General features: G+C 43.7%; 1 protein-coding gene across 1 annotated transcript; it reads right to left on the bottom strand.

Annotated features, from left to right (window-relative positions):
• Window positions 1–95: 95 nt before the first annotated feature.
• COQ10B (coenzyme Q10B) lies at window positions 96–13,346 on the bottom strand. The gene is made up of 5 exons (XM_084265645.1): window positions 13,236–13,346; window positions 9,276–9,422; window positions 7,632–7,824; window positions 4,989–5,090; window positions 96–2,090 (listed from the first exon to the last, which is right to left on the bottom strand). Exons 1-5 carry the CDS (start codon window positions 13,316–13,318, stop codon window positions 1,923–1,925), a joined length of 693 nt encoding a protein of 230 aa, XP_084121771.1. The 5' UTR covers window positions 13,319–13,346; the 3' UTR covers window positions 96–1,922.
• Window positions 13,347–18,188: the final 4,842 nt, after the last annotated feature.

Raw genomic sequence — 18,188 nt, 5'->3', positions numbered from 1 at the left:
TGACAGCCTGCTGCTCTTAAGATGTACCAGGAATCTGACACTTCTGCCTGGAAAGGACAGGTCCTTTCCCTCTGGGAAACATTCCTCCTTAGAATGTTTCTGAGAAATGCAAGTGACTAACTCTAAGGAATACCTAAGCTGAACTGGCACTACAGTTCTCTGAAATATTAAACAATGCTATGAAAACAAGGCATGTGCACTGACGTTCTTTTGCCCTATCTATACCCGTTGTTTCTTGTGCTGGACCAGGCCCTGTGCATCTCTGGCAGTACTGGGGGGTGGAAAAGTGCCCCTGGGTACAAAATGGGTAAGCTTTCTTCACTAACAAAGGGGGTGGTGGGATTTTTAATACTTGTCTTGCTCACTTGTCCTGTGGTTACCTCCTTGTCTTCCTGCTTTCTGAGAGTGGGCTCCAGCATTTGGCTTGAACTACTTGGCACTAGGTGCTTTTTCACCCTTAAAGACAGCTTGCTTTGGCACCTACTGCGTTCTTTCACCTGACACAGCTAATAACATAGATGTGTTGGTCTTCTGCTTTCTTAACTTGGGTATGTTTATCTCATTGTCTAAACAAACAAAATGGTTTAACCATGTCTCTGTTCTTTACAACTGATCTCTTGATCCAGCTCTCCCCAGGTCTCCTACCTTCCTCTGAACTTCCTTCATCATTAGGATCTGTGAAATGTCAATTGCTCCTTCTGGAAAAGCACCTAAATGGTCTGAAAAGTCCTGATCCATACCATGTGCTATTCTGTCATAACCCCTGTGGGTTATAGACACACAGGAGCCAGGACCAGTTTCAGCCCTTCACCTGAAGCTTTACCGAACTTATGCAGGGAAATTTGGTAACACAAGGGAGCATGGAGATAGGATTTAAAATATGTTCAAACCTGTTCACTTGTGTTTCTTCAGAGACTGGAAAGAGTATTGATGTCAGGAATCAAAACTACTGAAAATTAACTAAAGATGGCTGGTACCATCACAATGGACTGATTACATGGTAGTGTGGTAATGAACTCCCCTGCCCTGTCCAAGAACTTGCTGCCTTTTTTTCATGACAGCTGGCCAGGGGTGTGCTGGGCTGCAGTCAGTGTTCCCCCCTCCCAGAGAGGACAGCGCTCTGGTACAGAATGTTGTGCATCTGTGCCCTAGTTCTCAAGGAGGAAACACTTACTTCCTTGGTTTGAAGTTGCACCAGAACTGGGAACAGTTTGCACTAGATGAAATGTATCTGCTGTGAGCCCCGTGCAGCATGCCACAGTGAAAGTGGGGCAGGTAGGCAAGCTCTGCCTGCCAAACACACTACAGGTTCATCAGTCTGGAGACCAGATGCTGCGCTCAAACTCTGGTTCTCCTTATGCTAAGTGTACCCCTTATGCTTCATTTCTAAAACCTCAGCAGCATTGAAGTTGTGTTGGTTTTTCATTGCAGGTGCCATCTGGAGACTCCTGACTTACCCATGTTGTTCATTTGGATGAAAAGCACCTGCTACTTCACAACTCCACGTGTGACAAACTGTTCCATACTCTCCAAAGGTAGAATGTTGGTTTCCCAGAGTTGCAGTTACGTTCACACTACTACTAGCTGAACCTTGAGTTAGTGTACATGTCATTGCTGAAGAAAGCCCCATAAATGAGTAAGGCAGAACTCAGGCTGTGACTACACAAACGGCTTGGGGATTTATAAAGGGCAGCCTGAGACATCTGGTGTTACAGTAGCTGCCAACTGTCTGTTACTGGTGTTTTCTTGAAGTTGCTCTTGACTGCAGGTTGGACATCTATATACACGTGGCTGGACGGGTGGGTGTTGGACAGTACAAAATCACACTCAAAGCTCGGCTCTGCACTGGATTCCCCAAAGGAAGAGCATGGCACCTCTTGTACAAACAAGTTTATAACAGAGGTTGTTAACAGTTTTGCCTTTTACGTGTGATGAACTTCATGAAGCATCAGCTCCCGAGGTATGGTTGTTTCTGGGCCGTGCAGTTTGGATGCTCTTCTTTCAAAGGCAGCTACCATCTGCTTCACCACTTCATCAAAAAATAGTGTAGCAAGTTTTGAGTGTAGAAGTGAACGAAATTCAAAGGAAACCTGTTCAAGAAAACAGAGGAGATTTGGTTTTCCTGTATGTGCTGCAGTAGTAAAGAATACCTTGTTAAAGAATCTCCAGTCAGTCTGCAGGTAAGCTGTGGGAGGAAGAACCGTTACAACGGAATGATGGGCGAGTGTGGGTGAAGAAAAGCCTTGCTCCTTGGTCAGAGGACTGTCTCCCTGGGCATTTCAGTTAGAAGAACTGTTTTGTTTAGTTCTCTGAAGCAAGCGCTTCCACCTATCTAAACTGTATTTCGCTTAATAAACGATGCATCACAAGACATAAGTAGAATATTTAGGATAATTAAAAGCTACTGACAAACAATAACTTGGTCACTTTGTGCACAGAATTCACTTGGGACAAAAGCTCTCTGAAGAAAAGCCTGCACAGCAAAATGGCAGACTTGCAGGTAAGCTGAAGCAAACCCAAGAGGCATTTAAAAGCAACTTGAAATAATTACCTATTACATACCAACATTTTCTATCAGTCCTCCTATCTTGGTAGCTGTAGTTACGGTATGCTCACATGAGAGCACCTTACTGACTAAAGTGACAGATTTGCTTTGGAGTTCCTCCTATCAGAACCCCTCCCATCCTGACACGAGCAGCCCATGTCAGGTGCAGACGTACCGGAGAAGTGCCCTGTACCAAAGCCCTCAAGCCTCCCACTGTGGTGCTCAGAACTTCCATGTCTTCTTTTCACTACTGCATCTGACAGTGGAACTGCTCTGGCAGGGACGTGGGAGTCTACCTTCACTCTTGAAAGAAGTGTTCACTTTTAAGTTAAGTCGTCCTCAGTGATGCTCCCATGCTGTGCTGGCCTTGAGTCTAGTTGAACGGCGTTCCCCTAGGGCTATGGACTCACGTTGGCATAAAATACACAGCTTCCTGAAGCCACTGCAGCATTCTCAGGAAAAGGAAAAGGTGGCTCTTCCGTGATTTTTATCACCCCTGCTACAGCACATCTTTTGGCTTGAAATTTAAGAGTTTTTGCGATTCTTGAAAAGTTGGCAGATTAAATGCCAAATGGAGCACGTACAGCTTCTCAACTTGCTTATGCAGAATGCACATTAACTGTGGGACAGGAGCACGGAAGGAATTAAACTGCTTGGACTGTAAGCCACGTACAGCTTCATTTACATTTGCTTGACCTTAAGCATCAGTAAAACTAATGTGCCTTTTGAAAGTCTGGGAGTTGTCATGGAGAGTTCTGCAGAGCCGGGATAATTAGTTTTGCATCATGACCAGTAGCTTCAGTGTATTTACAAAGCTTGCAGATGGTTAAAAGGGTGTTGTGCTTCAGTCCATACACCAAATCATTTAAGAACTTAAACCAAGCTAGAGAAGTTCCCTGCTGCATGTGTATGTCTCCTGGCAGTAGGATATAACCCAAACCTCAAATTACGCTTTCTAAAGGACATGAGCGTTCTTGAAATCCAAGTTTTCTCTCGTAAGTATTTATAACTGCACAGGATGTGTTCAAAGACTGCTGTGAAATGCTTATGCTCCCTCTCTGCAGAGGCCCAGAGGCAAGCGAGGGCACGGGTCAGTAACCAGCAAGGGTTGGAGTCCTTAAGGACCTTGGTCCTGCCCAGCCAGAGACAGTTGCTTCCGCTGCCTCAAAATGGAGCAAGGGGGAAGTCTCAGTGGTGTTCTCCTCGGAAAGTGAAAATGTCTGGTTTAGGTCTGATTTTCATTCCTTCTTGATCCCTTTAACTGAAGTTCTTGACCTGAAATGTCAAAAGGTGGCTTGGGTACGGGGTGGGGGAAAGAACCTCAGTGTTTAGATTACAGGATTTAAATACTAGCTTAGTTCAAGTTTTCAACTGATTTATGGCTTGAGTTAAAAGCTAACTTAGGTACTAGTCAGTAGCAGGAACTAGAGAAATTAAATCCTGTGAGCAAACAACACGCTAACTTCATTGGCAAGCCCCATGAGAAATGTGGTTTTTGCATGCCTACAGATTGGTTTTTACTGTTGAACTGTATGAAGTGCAGTACAACAATAACCTGAAAACTACTGCCCCAAGGAGATTAACGTGCTTACAAACACCCCAAAAGCTCTTTTTGCATGTACAGAAGGTAATTTTTAAAGCGGAATATCCCAGTAGATGGCAGCAGGATCAACCCGTTTCTGTGCACTTTTGTAGCCTGTTCTAAACCCCAGCTTCATTACATGTTCAATGCAACACCTACTCAGTGCTGTAAGAAAAAAATGTGATGACAGACTAAGGAGACAAAATGGTAAAGCTGTTATTCTACTTGAGTAGAAAATGACTAGCCTAGGAGTAACAGTCTAAATCAGACTGGATTTAAAGAGCAGTAGTCTTGAGCTGCTGTGAGATCCCACCAGAGAGTAGAAAGCCAGCAAAAATTTATTGTATTTCTATTGTAGAAGGAGAAACTAAGACTTAAAATACACCAAAGAATAAAACTGGAAGCCAGGAAATTAAATTGACCAAACCTCAGGCAAAACAGGAACAGAGGGGAGCAATACCTATTTTGAGTACCAAGAGGACTTGAGTTGTAGAGTAATGGAAGGAAGTAGCAAAGTATGTTTAGTATTTCTCCCTCTGTATTATTTGACTAACAACTTCATCTTTAGAATTGTAGGGTGAGAGATACGCTGAAAGATACCAGTTCCTAGACCATTTGATGACAGGTGGCCACCTCACAGAGGTGTGCTGACTCTGAACTGCACTGCAGTGGTTTCCATGTGGTTAAGTTTGCAAGACAGATTGTGTTATAGTGCTGAGTAAAACTAGCTTATTTTCCATACATATGTTTTTAAAAAACAAGCAAACAAGTACCAGCCACTAAAAAAAACCAACCCAGAGCTGAAGATACTGTTTCTACACCCTCTTCCAAGCAAGTGGCACTCCCAATTACAATACTTACTGCAAAATCCAATGTGCAAGTCCTTGGGTAACCAGGGATACCTGGGCTGAAACGCCACACTGTTTCCAAGTGATTAAATAGCTTTCCATCTGTGCAGGATGCCTACAAGAAAGTTTAGGTGAAATTACAGTTAGGCTTTTCCAGGTGTGACAACATGGCACTACTGAAGCTTGCATTTTGGGAACAGTGGAGGTCACAGCATAGTTAAAATTACTCTTATAGTGCAGCCAGCAAAAGATCCTGTCTGCACAGTGTCATTTACAGCAAAGTTACTGAATCCCTTCTGAGGGAAAGGAAAACTTATGATGTTAATACAGATCTCTAGCATGATGAACAGGACACCAGAATAATGCTCTACACCAGAACTTGGAACGTTGTTTGACGCAAAGGACATGGATATTTACTGGCTCATTTTTGGGAGAGGGGTGTTCTTGGTTTTATTTTTATTTTTTAAAAATACACGTATAGAATGTTTTATATATGAATATATAGACTGGTAGTCTTGGACTACAGGAATGCTTAGCATCAAACCAAACCTGACTGAAGGTGATGATCTGTCACAAGATACTATTGCCATCAAAAGCTACCATGCTGTTGGTGAGACTATCCACCCAAGTTCCTAATTGGTTTTTTACACTGGCTTTTAGTTACCAGCAAGCCTTACTTAACTAACATTTCAGGAGTGCTTGTGTACAATCCTACTTTAAAACCAAGTATTTGCAGTTGCTGGCTTCGTAGTTTTCATGATAATAAGGTCCTTTTGCACTCGTTTTTAGCACAATCTTGTGCAGCTATGACAGAAAAAAATTGAAAAATGTATGCTTTGAGATAATCCCAATATATGATCTCAGTTGTTTTGGAAGATCTAGATACAATTTCTGTACCTGTTTTAACTTTTTTTTTTAATAGGTCTTGCTGCTACCACCAGCAACTGTGCTCCAACAAGATGAGCCATGATGAGCAGCTGTGGCTGGTGGTTCAAAAGCAGCGATAAGGTAAACTGTCTCAAAAACCAGCAGCATAAAAATACCTATGCTTTTCTGCCCAGGAATGAGCAGCAGTGCCTTGCTGCTTCTACAACAGAAAGAGGGCGGGGAGGGAAGATTAGACACCAAACTGGGGTTGTTTTTCCTGCTGCCGCCGAAAGGGCAGGAAGAATGGGAAAACTGCCAGCGTCCTCCCCCTTGTTCTCAACCTTCTAAGTAGCAAGCTCACTCCGTGCTTTCCTCTGCCACAAGGGCTGCTGATAGCATTCTGCTTTTTCCATTGCTCGGGCACTGCTGCCGTAAGCAACAAATCCATGCTCACCTTGTGACCACCAGCAGCCTGCTATGCTAGAGCACCCTGCAAACTGCCTTTGCTCAGTTCCTTCTGAGGGCAGTGAGGTGGCCCAAACATACAGCTGCCTCTCTAGAAATGCCCCTACAGTTATACAATATGTAATGAGAACTTCCAGGACAAGTAACCCCAGCAGAGAAGGCGCTAGTTAAGTCTAGGGAGAAGAAATCTCAAGAAACTCTTCTCACCACTTTCATCTTTTCTGATACAAGAAATCCTCTTTTGAGTGAACCCAGAGTTAAAAATAGCAGGTAAGCTCGTCTGATAGCTGTGTGAAAGGAAAAAGGCAGTCTCGTGGGGAAGATTGAAAGGGAAAGCAGTCAGCACGTAAACTGCAGATCATCCACTTTATCTGTTAACCCTCTTAATAAAGAGAGAAAGATCTTTATTTTTATTTCTAGAATCACTCAGTACCTTGAATAAAGGCACTTTGCACATTCCCATTCATGTCTCCCTGGTACTTAAGAAACACAGTTTCTGTTTGATAAGTGTCTCTTTAAGAGAAAGCCTAGGAAAGAGTAGTGAAATAGGATATCCAGCAATTATCTTGAACAGCAATCAACTGTTGTAATTCCAGTACTGATTCCAAAAAAATAGTCAAGATCTGCCATGTAAAGGGAGAGGCCATTTTGCTGGATATAGGACTTTGTGCTGGGCTGTTACTAACAACAACACATTTGGTCATAGGCAAACTCGTTAGAAAACCCAGTCATCATTTAAAATTTCTTCTTTGACAGTTTTAATTACTGTTCTTGAAAAGAAGGGACGAGAAGAGAGCCTTCTTTCTGAACAAATGAATTCTAAAAAAAACCAGACTTTAAACCCACTCTTCTATCTTCTCATCAATATACTGAATAGCAAGCTCTTCTGCACATCCTACACTCAAAACTCCTAGTTAGCTGGTTAAAATTGTCAGAAGAGAAGTACTGACAGATACCAATTTTGCTAAGGCATCAGAAATTACAGTTACCAAAGACAACTTTTAAGTCTGTATTAATTTTGCATTTAGAGAGGCTCAGACAAAGTTATTGCAACCCCTCCAAACAACATGCCTCCCTTAGCTGCTAGTTTCTCCAGCAAAAGGAAATTAAAAGGCAATTCCCCTCGCTCTCCCTTGCCAGCTTATATTTTATAGGCACATTTAAATTCTCTCCAGTTAACCTAAGCCTTTAAACAAAAGCAATGCAAATTTTGAGGCACACAAAGCACTTCCAGAATCAATTTCTGTTTTGAAGCACCAGTGGATCATTTGAATTTCAACAAACACAAGTTTAGGAAAGGTTACAGCTAAGGGGAAAAAGTTACCTTAACTAAATGTGGTCTCACTAGGGTCACAACCGATGTGTATCTCTCTACTACAGGAGGGAATCCTATTTCTAGCTGTGCTTTGCAGTATCCAGAGCGCTTCGATAATATATCTGACTTTTTACACCAAGGAACAAATAGCTTGTAATTCTCCACAACAGCAACAACTTCATACATTTCCTGCATAGAATACCTGGAAGCAGAAGTACCAACATTAGTTACAAGGCATTTTAACTTCAAATTCAGTATTAAAACACTTCAAAGCAGGCATAAAAGACACAGATTGGAGGATGAACATACAGTCACCTGAAAACATTACCAGTGGTTTTGGAAATTTAAAAAAAAAAAAGTAGTACTAAACTGGCAACAGTCTTTGTGTGACAATACAAACCACCACACAAGATCCAGCATAAAGTTAGTGAACAGTGAACCTGGTGTCTGCTGCTCTCTGCAGTATCAGGCCGATATGCAAACATTTCAAATAGAAAAAGAGTTTTTCCAGTACAGCTGTGACTTCATTGAGGTAGATCTTGGACATTCCATGTGAAACTACACTTCATGGCTACCAAGAAAAAGTGTATCAAAACCAGAGTATTTTATTTCATGTTTAAATAGAATAACACTACTTTCTTGTTGCCAAATAAGAAAGCTTAATTAAATATATATATACAAGGGAAAAGCCTCAGAGCATCAGTGAATAGCTGAGGGTGGAAGGGACCTCTGAAGGTCATCTTCTCCAACTCTACCCCACCCTCTGCCCCTGCTCAAGCAGGACACAGGAGTCATAGGAAAGAACATGACAGCATAGCTTTAGTTGATTCTACTGCAACGTGGCAAATGGGTTTTAATTTTTAGTTTTGAACCGGAAAAGAATTGAAGCAGAAGCTTAATTCCATCTGTGTTTAAAGTGAAGCATATGTTCAACAGCAGTGAGTACTGTTGGACAAAGGCTCTTTTTAAGTGACTATGAAAAATCTGTTGCAGTTCACGAACTATCACATAAATGAATGTTAGGCACTGTCAAAAAAATTAAGTTAATAAGCAAACAGTTCATTCTATTGTGGACCAAAAACTGGGAGCAGATCCCAATCTCATTAATTTAACTGGAATTTTCCCACTAGCTTCAAGGCAAATGGAATTAAAAAATATTTTTCTAAGCCCCAGTTTCTACATCACACAACTAGTTGTCTTCTTCCTTTTAAAGAAAGAAGAAAACCTCAAGAAGTGGAAGCACAGCATCATGTAAGTGCATCTGTTAGCATGGATTTGTGACACAAGGGAACAAAGTGTTTTCACACCTGTTTGTTTATTCCCATTTCACCAGATGAGTTTATTAGTGTGTTCTTCCCTTTCAGGACTGTTTTTGTTTTCTCATGGAGTAGAAGGGTTATTTCTGCTGTTTCTTTCTATGGGGCAAGGGGTTTGGGTTCCTACTTGGTTTTAATACTCAATTTCAGACTGGAAAAGCTTGATCTCTGCAAAATCTGAAAATCAAAATTCCTTCCTAGTCTCTAACTGGGCAGAGTTGGAGGGGCACATGTCCTCAGGGATGCTCAGCATTTGAACTTCTAGAATTTCACATTAATTGCAGTAAACACAAAGTTGATAAGCATATAAAGTCTTTTTCCACATTTTTATACAAACCCTATAATTCTTCTTTCAGAATACTCTTTTCTTTTATTTACTAGTGGAGCAGCAATATTGAAGAAAGTTCTTGAGAAGGTATGGCTCGTTACAGGTACTTGCAAAGGAGAAATTCTGGTCATCAGAATACCACAAGAAGCCAAGTGCCTGAAAAAGTGAAAATGCTTTTAGAGGTGTTTCAAAACAGCAAACTAAATAACACATCCAGGTGACGCAGTCCATTGTGCAACATTCCAGAAAACGTCAGATTCAGGTGGAAAAACAAAGGCTCATAACAGTACACAAACATTTGAAAACGTAAGAGTGTGTGTGTGTGTGTGTGTTTTTCCCTTAGGAGAAACTAAAAATAGTCCTCAGTCACGAGAAACATAACTGGCAGAGGAAAATACAAAGGTCTCCGTTAAATACCAGCTTCATGGCAGCTGAGTTCACGTACCGGCCTCATATGCACTTCATTTGCAGAACAGGCTTTTAATACCCAACCCAAAGCATAATCTGCCACACTTTATTCCCTTCTGGAATACGCAAAGAAAAGCAGGTTCCACTTACAAAGTGGAACTCTGCCATAACCTCTCAGCTGCCTTCCTTCTCTTAAATGGACAGTTTCCTTTTGAAAGGCCTTTCAGAAAGTCTGTTGCTTACCCAGCTTTCAGAATGTCCTTCAGAAAATATCATGCAAAACCTTGGACATGGTGTTTTCATAAGTAAAACTGAAATTGCATTTTAAAATCCTAGTGCACCTCCAAGTTCTATGTGAATACCTGCACTAAAATCTAACAAATATTTCTTGTGATTAATAGCTCTGTTCTGCTAAAGTATTGATTTTGCCTAGATCAAGTCAGTTAAGGAGCAAAATGCCCCTTCAAAAGCTGTGATTTTTGGCACCAGGGAGTGAAAAATGCCACCATTTGCTGTCAGTTTCTGCAAAAGGAAGCTGAAGAGCAACCTAGGTCTTTTTCTGTCCTTTCTCTGAACAAGGAGAACTGAACTTCTGGATTCAAATAGTCCAAAAGAGGAACCAACCTCCCCACTTAACCTTAGGCTTGTTTGGTGGTTTGTTAGGTTGCTTTGGGTGTTCTTTTAAACACAGTAAACAGATAGATGCATTTTTCATTAACCACCAAAGTAGTGGAGCAAATTAAGAGTTACCAATTCTAAACAATTACAATTAACATGTTCTTCAAAAATCAACATCACTTTGAACTGTAAAGAAATTCAGTAGCCACCGAGAACTGGCCACGTGAGCCAGCTACCTTGCTGTATTGAGACAGGCAAATGATAAATTGCCATTATTTAGAGAAAAATAATCATCACCAGCTGATTAGAAACAATCTGCACAGACTTTTTAAAAAAGGAAACAAGCAACTGTGGCACAAAGCGAGCCGACTGACCAGGGATGCCTTTTCAACTGCAGATGGGACAGAAGTATGGTATCCAGGTTAAAAATAGGTCAACTTTTAAAGTCTTTAGCCAGCAAGTTCAGCAAATGTTTGCAGCTATCTCAAGGGATGTGGATGTAGTCTGTTTTTTTCTACACAGACCGGACCAGACTGTTAAGGAAAAACATTGCTTACACAGAAACACTGGCAGGGTGCCAGGAACACTGTAGCTGCCTCAACCAGATTCATAGAAAGTGTTCAACTGTTTGGACCAGATCTCTTTCTGAGAGCTAATTTAAATTACTTTCTCCATCTGGGCTTACATATAGTACACCAGGTTTCTTCTCTTGGTTTGCTTTTTACTGTAATGCTATGCCAGTACATTGTTTCAGTGTTAGACTTGTTTCAGCTGCAAGGCTGAAAAATCAATCTCTACACATAATCTTTTACCTGCTGTAAGACAATTATATTGCCATTCAAGGAAGGCAAGGTTAAGAGAGGTTATAGTGCTAACAGACACGGTGAGACTTCATCCCTCTCCTAACTTTATCTGAAGAAAACCAGATGCTATGAGAATGTACTGGGTTCGGTCCCAGTTCAGGAAATGATACCTCTTCAAGACATCACAAAAGCACAGATTTCAGTGGGCCGCCACACATGGTTTTGTGAACCTGATCTCAAGGCCACAAAGAAATGCCAAGTCCATACCAGAATTCTGACACACCTACCACCTTTCTATTTATTTATCCTCTGTCAGCATTACAGCCATACCTGCTCACGTGGCTCTACTGACATCATTCAATTCCTGCCACACGTTGCTTTCTCTCTAAAGATGTGGGTACCCATCACAGTAGTGCCAGACATCCACGAGCTGAGAAGGAAGCATTTACTGCTGTATGGTATAGATACGTAAGTGATCCGTATTCAGTGATTATTTTGAATACCTACATTTTTTCTAAGCCTAAAGATTAATCTGTTTTTGAAAAAAGGGATCTCAAACTCCTGACTATAAAGACTGAAATTAGCCATAAAAGCATAAAAGGGCAATTGTGTTATCTGTTGCTTCCACCAGGTTAGAGATATCTGATGGCCATTTTATGGCCTGCAAGGCACCAGCTCATCTCATTCACATTCTTCATCAACAGCTGTTCGCATCCCAAAAAACAAGCGTTGCCAACAAGTGTCCTTATTGGCATCTCAGTCTGAAAAAGCGCAAGAGACTAATTTACCACCTGAGTCCTTGAAGTCTGCTACTCCGCTCAGTAAGGGGTCTGTCTGCTGAGCTGACAAGGGGTACAGAATGTACACCCATGACAAGTGTAAGCTGTGAAAGCGTACCCAGCTTCAAGGCTGCAAAAAATACAGCCCCGTGCTGGATTTGGCTTGCACTTGCTTAAAATCAGCTGCCAAGATTTGCGCAGCTTACACTAGAAATATTTTCAAGCTTATTTTACAGCCAGTTACTTAATGAGTTTCCTTACACTGAACACCCTTCCCAGTAATTGATTTTGTCCTCAATTCAGCACAATTATATATATGTTACTAATATATTAATATATTTTACAATAGAAATGTGTTTACTAGGATCGAGCTATTTTGATATCGTCAATACATCCTAAAGGTAAAGCACAAAGGATATACATAAGAACTGTGGTCCAAGTCAGGATGACACATTAGGCTGACGCAGAATAGCAATTGCATCAAATTACTGCTTGAAATTTGACGTCATGTGCCAATCTCTATCCCACTTTTTTAGTGTTTCTATGATGACAGCAAGGCTTTGAACTGAATCAAAGAAACACAGCACTACTGCCGTAACAGCAGCAACAGGTTAACCTTTTTTCCTCCTGTCTTAAACCTTCAAATTACACTCTCATCTGCTCGTTCTTTTTCTTCCAGCTAGAAATCAGCTCTTCTCCCACAGGGTGTTTTGTTTTCCCCGTTGTTCCTGCCAGCCGTACATGTGATCAGGGGACAGGGAACTTGTTGCTTGTCTAGAGAACATCTGGGCGCCTCACTGGGTTTTTCAGTTGTGCCGCGGATTGCCCGGAGTTACGCAGCTGGCTCAGGCAAAGAAGAGGCACGTTTGTAATCTGAGAACGGTTTGTTCTTCCACCCACGCTGTCCGTGCTGAAAGACCCAACAGCGACCCAAACTGAGGGCACCTGAGCCGCCCCCCCCACACCCCGCGGGGCCGGAGGGGACCTGGGAAACCTTCCCCGCTCCCCGTCCCCAAAACCACCGGCTTATCCCCGGCGCGGTGCGGCGCCGCGCTCCCCGGGCGGGGCTCCCCGGGCAGGGGCTCGCCCGGGAGCGATCGCTCTGCGGGACACTGAAGGACGGCGCGCCTCAGGCGGCCCCACCCCGCCCCCGGCCCCGGCCCCGGCCCCGGCCGCGGCGCCTCGGGGGTACAGCGGGGCCGCTCGGCGGGCGGAGGGGAGCCGGGGCGGCCGGGCGCGCCGAAAGGAGGCGCGGCAGCGGGGCCTCGGCACGGCACGCTGCCCGCCGCCGCGGCGGTGGGAGGAGCCGCGGCCGGACCCTGGCCGTCACCCCCGCGGTCACTCCGCCTCGCCCCGCGTACCTGACAGCAGCCGGGCGCGGCGACGGGGCAGCGGCGAGCCCGCCGGCCAGCGCCTTGCCGAGCGCCCGGCCACTCCGCGCCATCTCGAGCCCCGCTCCTCGCCGGCTGCCCCGCCCGCCTCCGCGCTCTGACTAACGGCCGCCGGCAGGGAGACGCGCCCCCCCCCCGGCTCGGCCCAACCGCCTATCGCCGCTCGGGGGCCGGCCCGCCGCGGCGAGGCGGGGGGGGGGGGGGGGGGCGCGCGCAGTCACGAGACGCCTCAGGCTGGCGTGGCGGGAGAGGGGAGAGGCCCTATCGCCTGATTGGCCCGACGGCGCGCGAGCCCCGCGCACGGCTATAATTGGGCCTGTGCGCGCGAATAGGGGGCGCCTCCCGGGTTGGCGGCAGCGGGCCCCTGGGGCTGGGCCTTCCCCGCCCTGGGGGGCTCGTGACGGGGAGGCGCCGGCCGACGGCCCGCCCCGAGGGGCGGCGGGCTTCTCGCCACAGGGGCCGCGTGCGGCTGGGTGAGAGCCTTCGGCGGCGGGGGCGGCCTGGCCGGAGCCCCTGGTGCCCGGGCGGGCGCTGTGTCGCTCTCTGGTGCTCGCCTTGAAGCTGGGCTGCGTTTCACCGGCGTTAAAGCCTGACAGTGCCCCCGCAGGCCCGACTAGAGCGTTTTACTGTGCAGCGAGGTGAAGCCTTGTGGCTTGTGCATTCTCGTAATTGGCTGTTCAGACGCGGCCTCCCCCAGCAAAAGCACATTTCCAGCTGTCCTTTGAATAGAACTGGTGTCTAAATATCACCCAACTCCACGTACTTAGAAGTAACTCTGCAAAATCTATTTCCATAAAATAGTGCTTTTTAAAAAAGTTTAGTGCCTGGTGGGCTATACAACTCTTGACCTGTGCCGTAATACATAGGCTTCATTGTGTTCACAGAAGGTGAACAGCTTGGCTGCTTTTAAAAGCAGGCTGTTTTCCAGACAATACATTCATCTGTATTCCTATAGGTGACTGAATAGGGCAGCTAGTTTACTGTGTTCCTGTGTTAGCCAAAGATATAATGAGTAAAGCAAAAATAAACCCACTGTACTCTGATTTATAAATTAGTTTTCAATAGTAATAGCCATTGGAATATCTCAAAACCTGTCTCAGTCACACACTGAGACTGGGAACAACCTGCAAGCATGGGTGATGATTAAGTTGCTAGTTCACAGAATTGTAGGGGTTGGAAGGGGCCTCCAGACATCGAGTCCAACATGATCTGCAAATGATGCAGCTGGAAATTAAGAGCAGATTTACTCTTTCACACTTAAGTGGATTGATCAGGAGCTAAAATATAAAATCAAGGTAATTTTCTTTCATGTATCACTAGTGAACTGCGCGTTTCTGGCATAACAAGAATCAACTCCTTGGGTTGTAAACCTGTTGTGCAAAGGTTTAGACTTGTTACACCTCCATATGATTGCGGTGGCATGTAAATCCAAAAACTGTTGAAACCTGAATGCATACTCACTTACAGGCAGTTTTGAAATCCAGCTGCCCTGTTCACACTCTGTCTCCCTTCCAGAGCAATACAGGCAGTATTGATTCACCTGCTAAGATGAATACGCTTAGCATAAACCACCTTCAGCTTCTCACAGGCTGGAGGATTGCTGTTGAGGAAGGCTGCACCACAGGGCTGGTCCAGTCCTTACGCAACCACCCTCCCTCTGCCAGCTCTGGGGTGCTGTGCCAGCTGTGCCACAGGTCTCCTGAGGGCCTGAAGCCTGGTTCCTCTTGAGATAAAATCTACAAAAAGATCCTGAACCTCCCCTGGGGAAGCTCACAGTACTGTAGGAGCACAGATGACTGCCCCACCCCCTCCTTCATTTATGTTCCTCAGCCTGTTTTCACCAGCAGTCACAGAAAAAATGGGGGTGGTTTGTCTTCACTTTATGCAAGTATCTACTGGGGGGCAAGACACAAAGCAGCCCTCATTCAAACCCCTCCAAAGTTTATAATCAAAAAAGTGTGTTTTGTTTTTTTTTTTTAACTTACTGGCTTTTCAGTGAGGAAAAACTATCCTTTTGACTTCTTGACATCAGAAGCAAAAATGGGACTGGAAGAGAGTTTGATATGCTATTTTTTTCTTGCTCGTATTCTGTGAGAAACTAAGTTTTGATGGAGCTGAAACAGATGTTATTTAACATTTTCTTTGAGTTGAGGAATTTTGCCTTCAACAGACACATTAAAGTAACTAAACTGTTCCTGGCACATAAAGCTAAACACAGGTCTGGGGTAAATCGAAGGACTGAGAGTTTAGATGACCTGGCTTGTGGCTTTTTTGCATGTCAGCTCATTGTGCAATTCTTTGTAGCATTGGGTGTGGGGAAAAAAAAAAAAAGATTAAATTCCAGTCAAAAGTTCTTTTTGGAAGAATCAGCAGTAGGGTGTAGTCAGAACATGGCTTCTTTGAGTGAACCAGTGCCAGAAACTTTTACTGGCACAATGGATGGGGTCAATCAAGGACAGGCAAAGTGGCTGGATACTTCTTCCAGCAGCAGTGCCAGCTAGCGATACCTTAAGCTGGCCATGAAATTAGACCTGAACCTCTTACGTAAAGCAGGACTTCGCAGGTCTGTAACTTAGATATGGTTCCAGACCTGCAAAGCTTATGGGCTCTTAAATCCAATCTGTTTCAAATCCATACAAGAATCTCCCTGAAGTGTATGTGGGGAAGAGCATGGACACTGCAGCAGGCAAAACAGGACTGGTAAACCACTAAAGTGCTACCTTGTCCCTATCCTGTGTGAGCTGTGTGTTAGAGGTACTGCTCCAGAGGCAAAAATATGTGTATATATATATATTGGGATTCAGGGCTTTGACAGGCAGACACAAATTAAAAAAACAGGGGCAGCATACAGAATTTGGCAGAGGAAAGCAGGAAGAGACACAAGCACTTTACAGTGCTTCATCATGGCACAATTCCCTGCACCACACAGAACTCTCTTCTGCAGGAAATGGCATGCTCGAGAGCGACTGTTTGACAGTGTTCCTTGGGATCACAACCCCTGAGCTCAGTTCTGTTTAATAACAGAGGAAATGCAATATTGCAACTCTTCTGCCTAAAATAATTTGCTAGTCAGGCTGAAGAAACAAGAGAAAGTTACTGCAAATTGATCTTCCTGGTCAACCCGAGCATGTGACATTTACTTAAAAATAGTTACGTGCATTAAATTCTTGCAGTAGGGCATTACTGTCTGCCTCGACCTTACCCTCACATGTCCCTGGGCAGCTCAGTAAATACCTCCTTTTGTGGCCTATGAGTATGTGCAAATGCATCTTTCCAGAAATGCAGAACCTGAGTTTAATAACACTAAGAAAAGAAACAGATGACCCTCTGCACCTTCAAATGACAGTCGCTCTTAGGAACACTTGTATACATGTAATTATATGAAGTACTATGAGCATAACAGTTCAGCAGACTTCTGCAATCTAAGAAACACAAATCTCAGACAGATGTATAAGTCACTTCATTGGTCAAACGTACATACTCACCCAAACACATAACCTGGATTTTATCTTCTTTTAGACAATCCTCAAAAAACAATAATGTGAAGTACCAGCTTTCATGAGGGGAATGATTAGTGAGTAGTGAGTATCAGTTTTGCCACCATTTAGCACCCTTCTTGTAAATAATTTATACATTTTACCTTATCAGAGGTTCTCAGGTTGCCTGCTGCAAAGGCTTCTGAGATAAGAAATTTAGCAGTTTTACAATAAAACTGCATGATAGTAAACAGCGGTATAAGATTACATATTACACTCTGTAATCAAATGTCATTAATGTGTTGCATGGTTAAGCAATCATGGACTTTGAACTTAGGCTTTGTGGCCAGCTTTGGTGTTTTACTTAGGTTTGTACTTACTAAAGGTTAAGAGAATAAAAGTTTAGCTTGTTCACAACACGTGACTGTAAGGCAGAGTTTTCAGGGCTTTGCACGTTGTCAAAATCAATCCCATTAAGTTACAATGTATACTGTAGACAGTGATGTTGAAATAGGTGTATATTACAAAAACAGAACAGGAAAAAAGAGGAAATGTGAAAGCTCCACAAGTACAGTTGTTCCGGCACAGCTCAACAATTTCTGTCTACGTTGTCACCTAGGTCGTGTTTCATAAACCTCTGATCATTCCTCTGACTCTCTTCTTGACTATGTTGAGTTTGTCCATGTCTCTGTTGAACTACAGAGTCCCAAAATGAACTACATCATCAGGTTCTCGATCAGTGGCTGTGGTGAAATGATGGCTTTGTAGGTTTTATATGCAACACCACTTGTTATGACCTAGAATTAGATTTACTACTTCTGCAGCAGCATCTTGCTACTGATAGACATTCAGCTTCGATTTGCTATCCACGTGTGATCACTTTCTGATTATTTTTGCTATTTTGAATTCATATACTCGATGTCAAATTCCACTATGTAATATCTTTTGGGTTTTGTCATTAAAGTTTGCCTCCTTGATCTCAGATTATTCCTCATATGGATCAATGTAAGAATATTCTGAATTCCTTTTTTCACCTGGTAGCGGTTTGGGCCAGATTGGTGTCACCTGCCAGATTTAGGACCATAGCTTACATTTGCTCTTTCAAGCACTTACTAAAATATTGAATAGTTGTAATCTGCCTGAAGTGCTGTCATCCATTTATGCCCCCATCTTATCGCAAGTATACGTATACATGATTTATTCTGCTATCCAGCAATGGCTTTGTCGGTCCTGGGTCAGTTACCCCACTAAGATGAAACAAACGTGAAGCAAACAGGAGAGTGCAAATTGCAGTGGGAAGAGAGCAGTACCTGCAAGAAGCAAGTTTTGTGTAAATACAAACATGTTTGATGATTGCATTTTGACTGTCCACACAGTATACTGGAAAGACTTTCGTGGTTTCACCCCGGCTGAGAGCCGAGATCCACGCAGCTGCCTGCTCCTTAAA

The sequence above is a fragment of the Gallinula chloropus genome, assembly GCF_964237585.1.
Source record: "Gallinula chloropus genome assembly, chromosome: 5".
Lineage (NCBI taxonomy): Eukaryota > Metazoa > Chordata > Aves > Gruiformes > Rallidae > Gallinula > Gallinula chloropus.
This window is presented reverse-complemented; position numbering and strand designations above follow the sequence as displayed.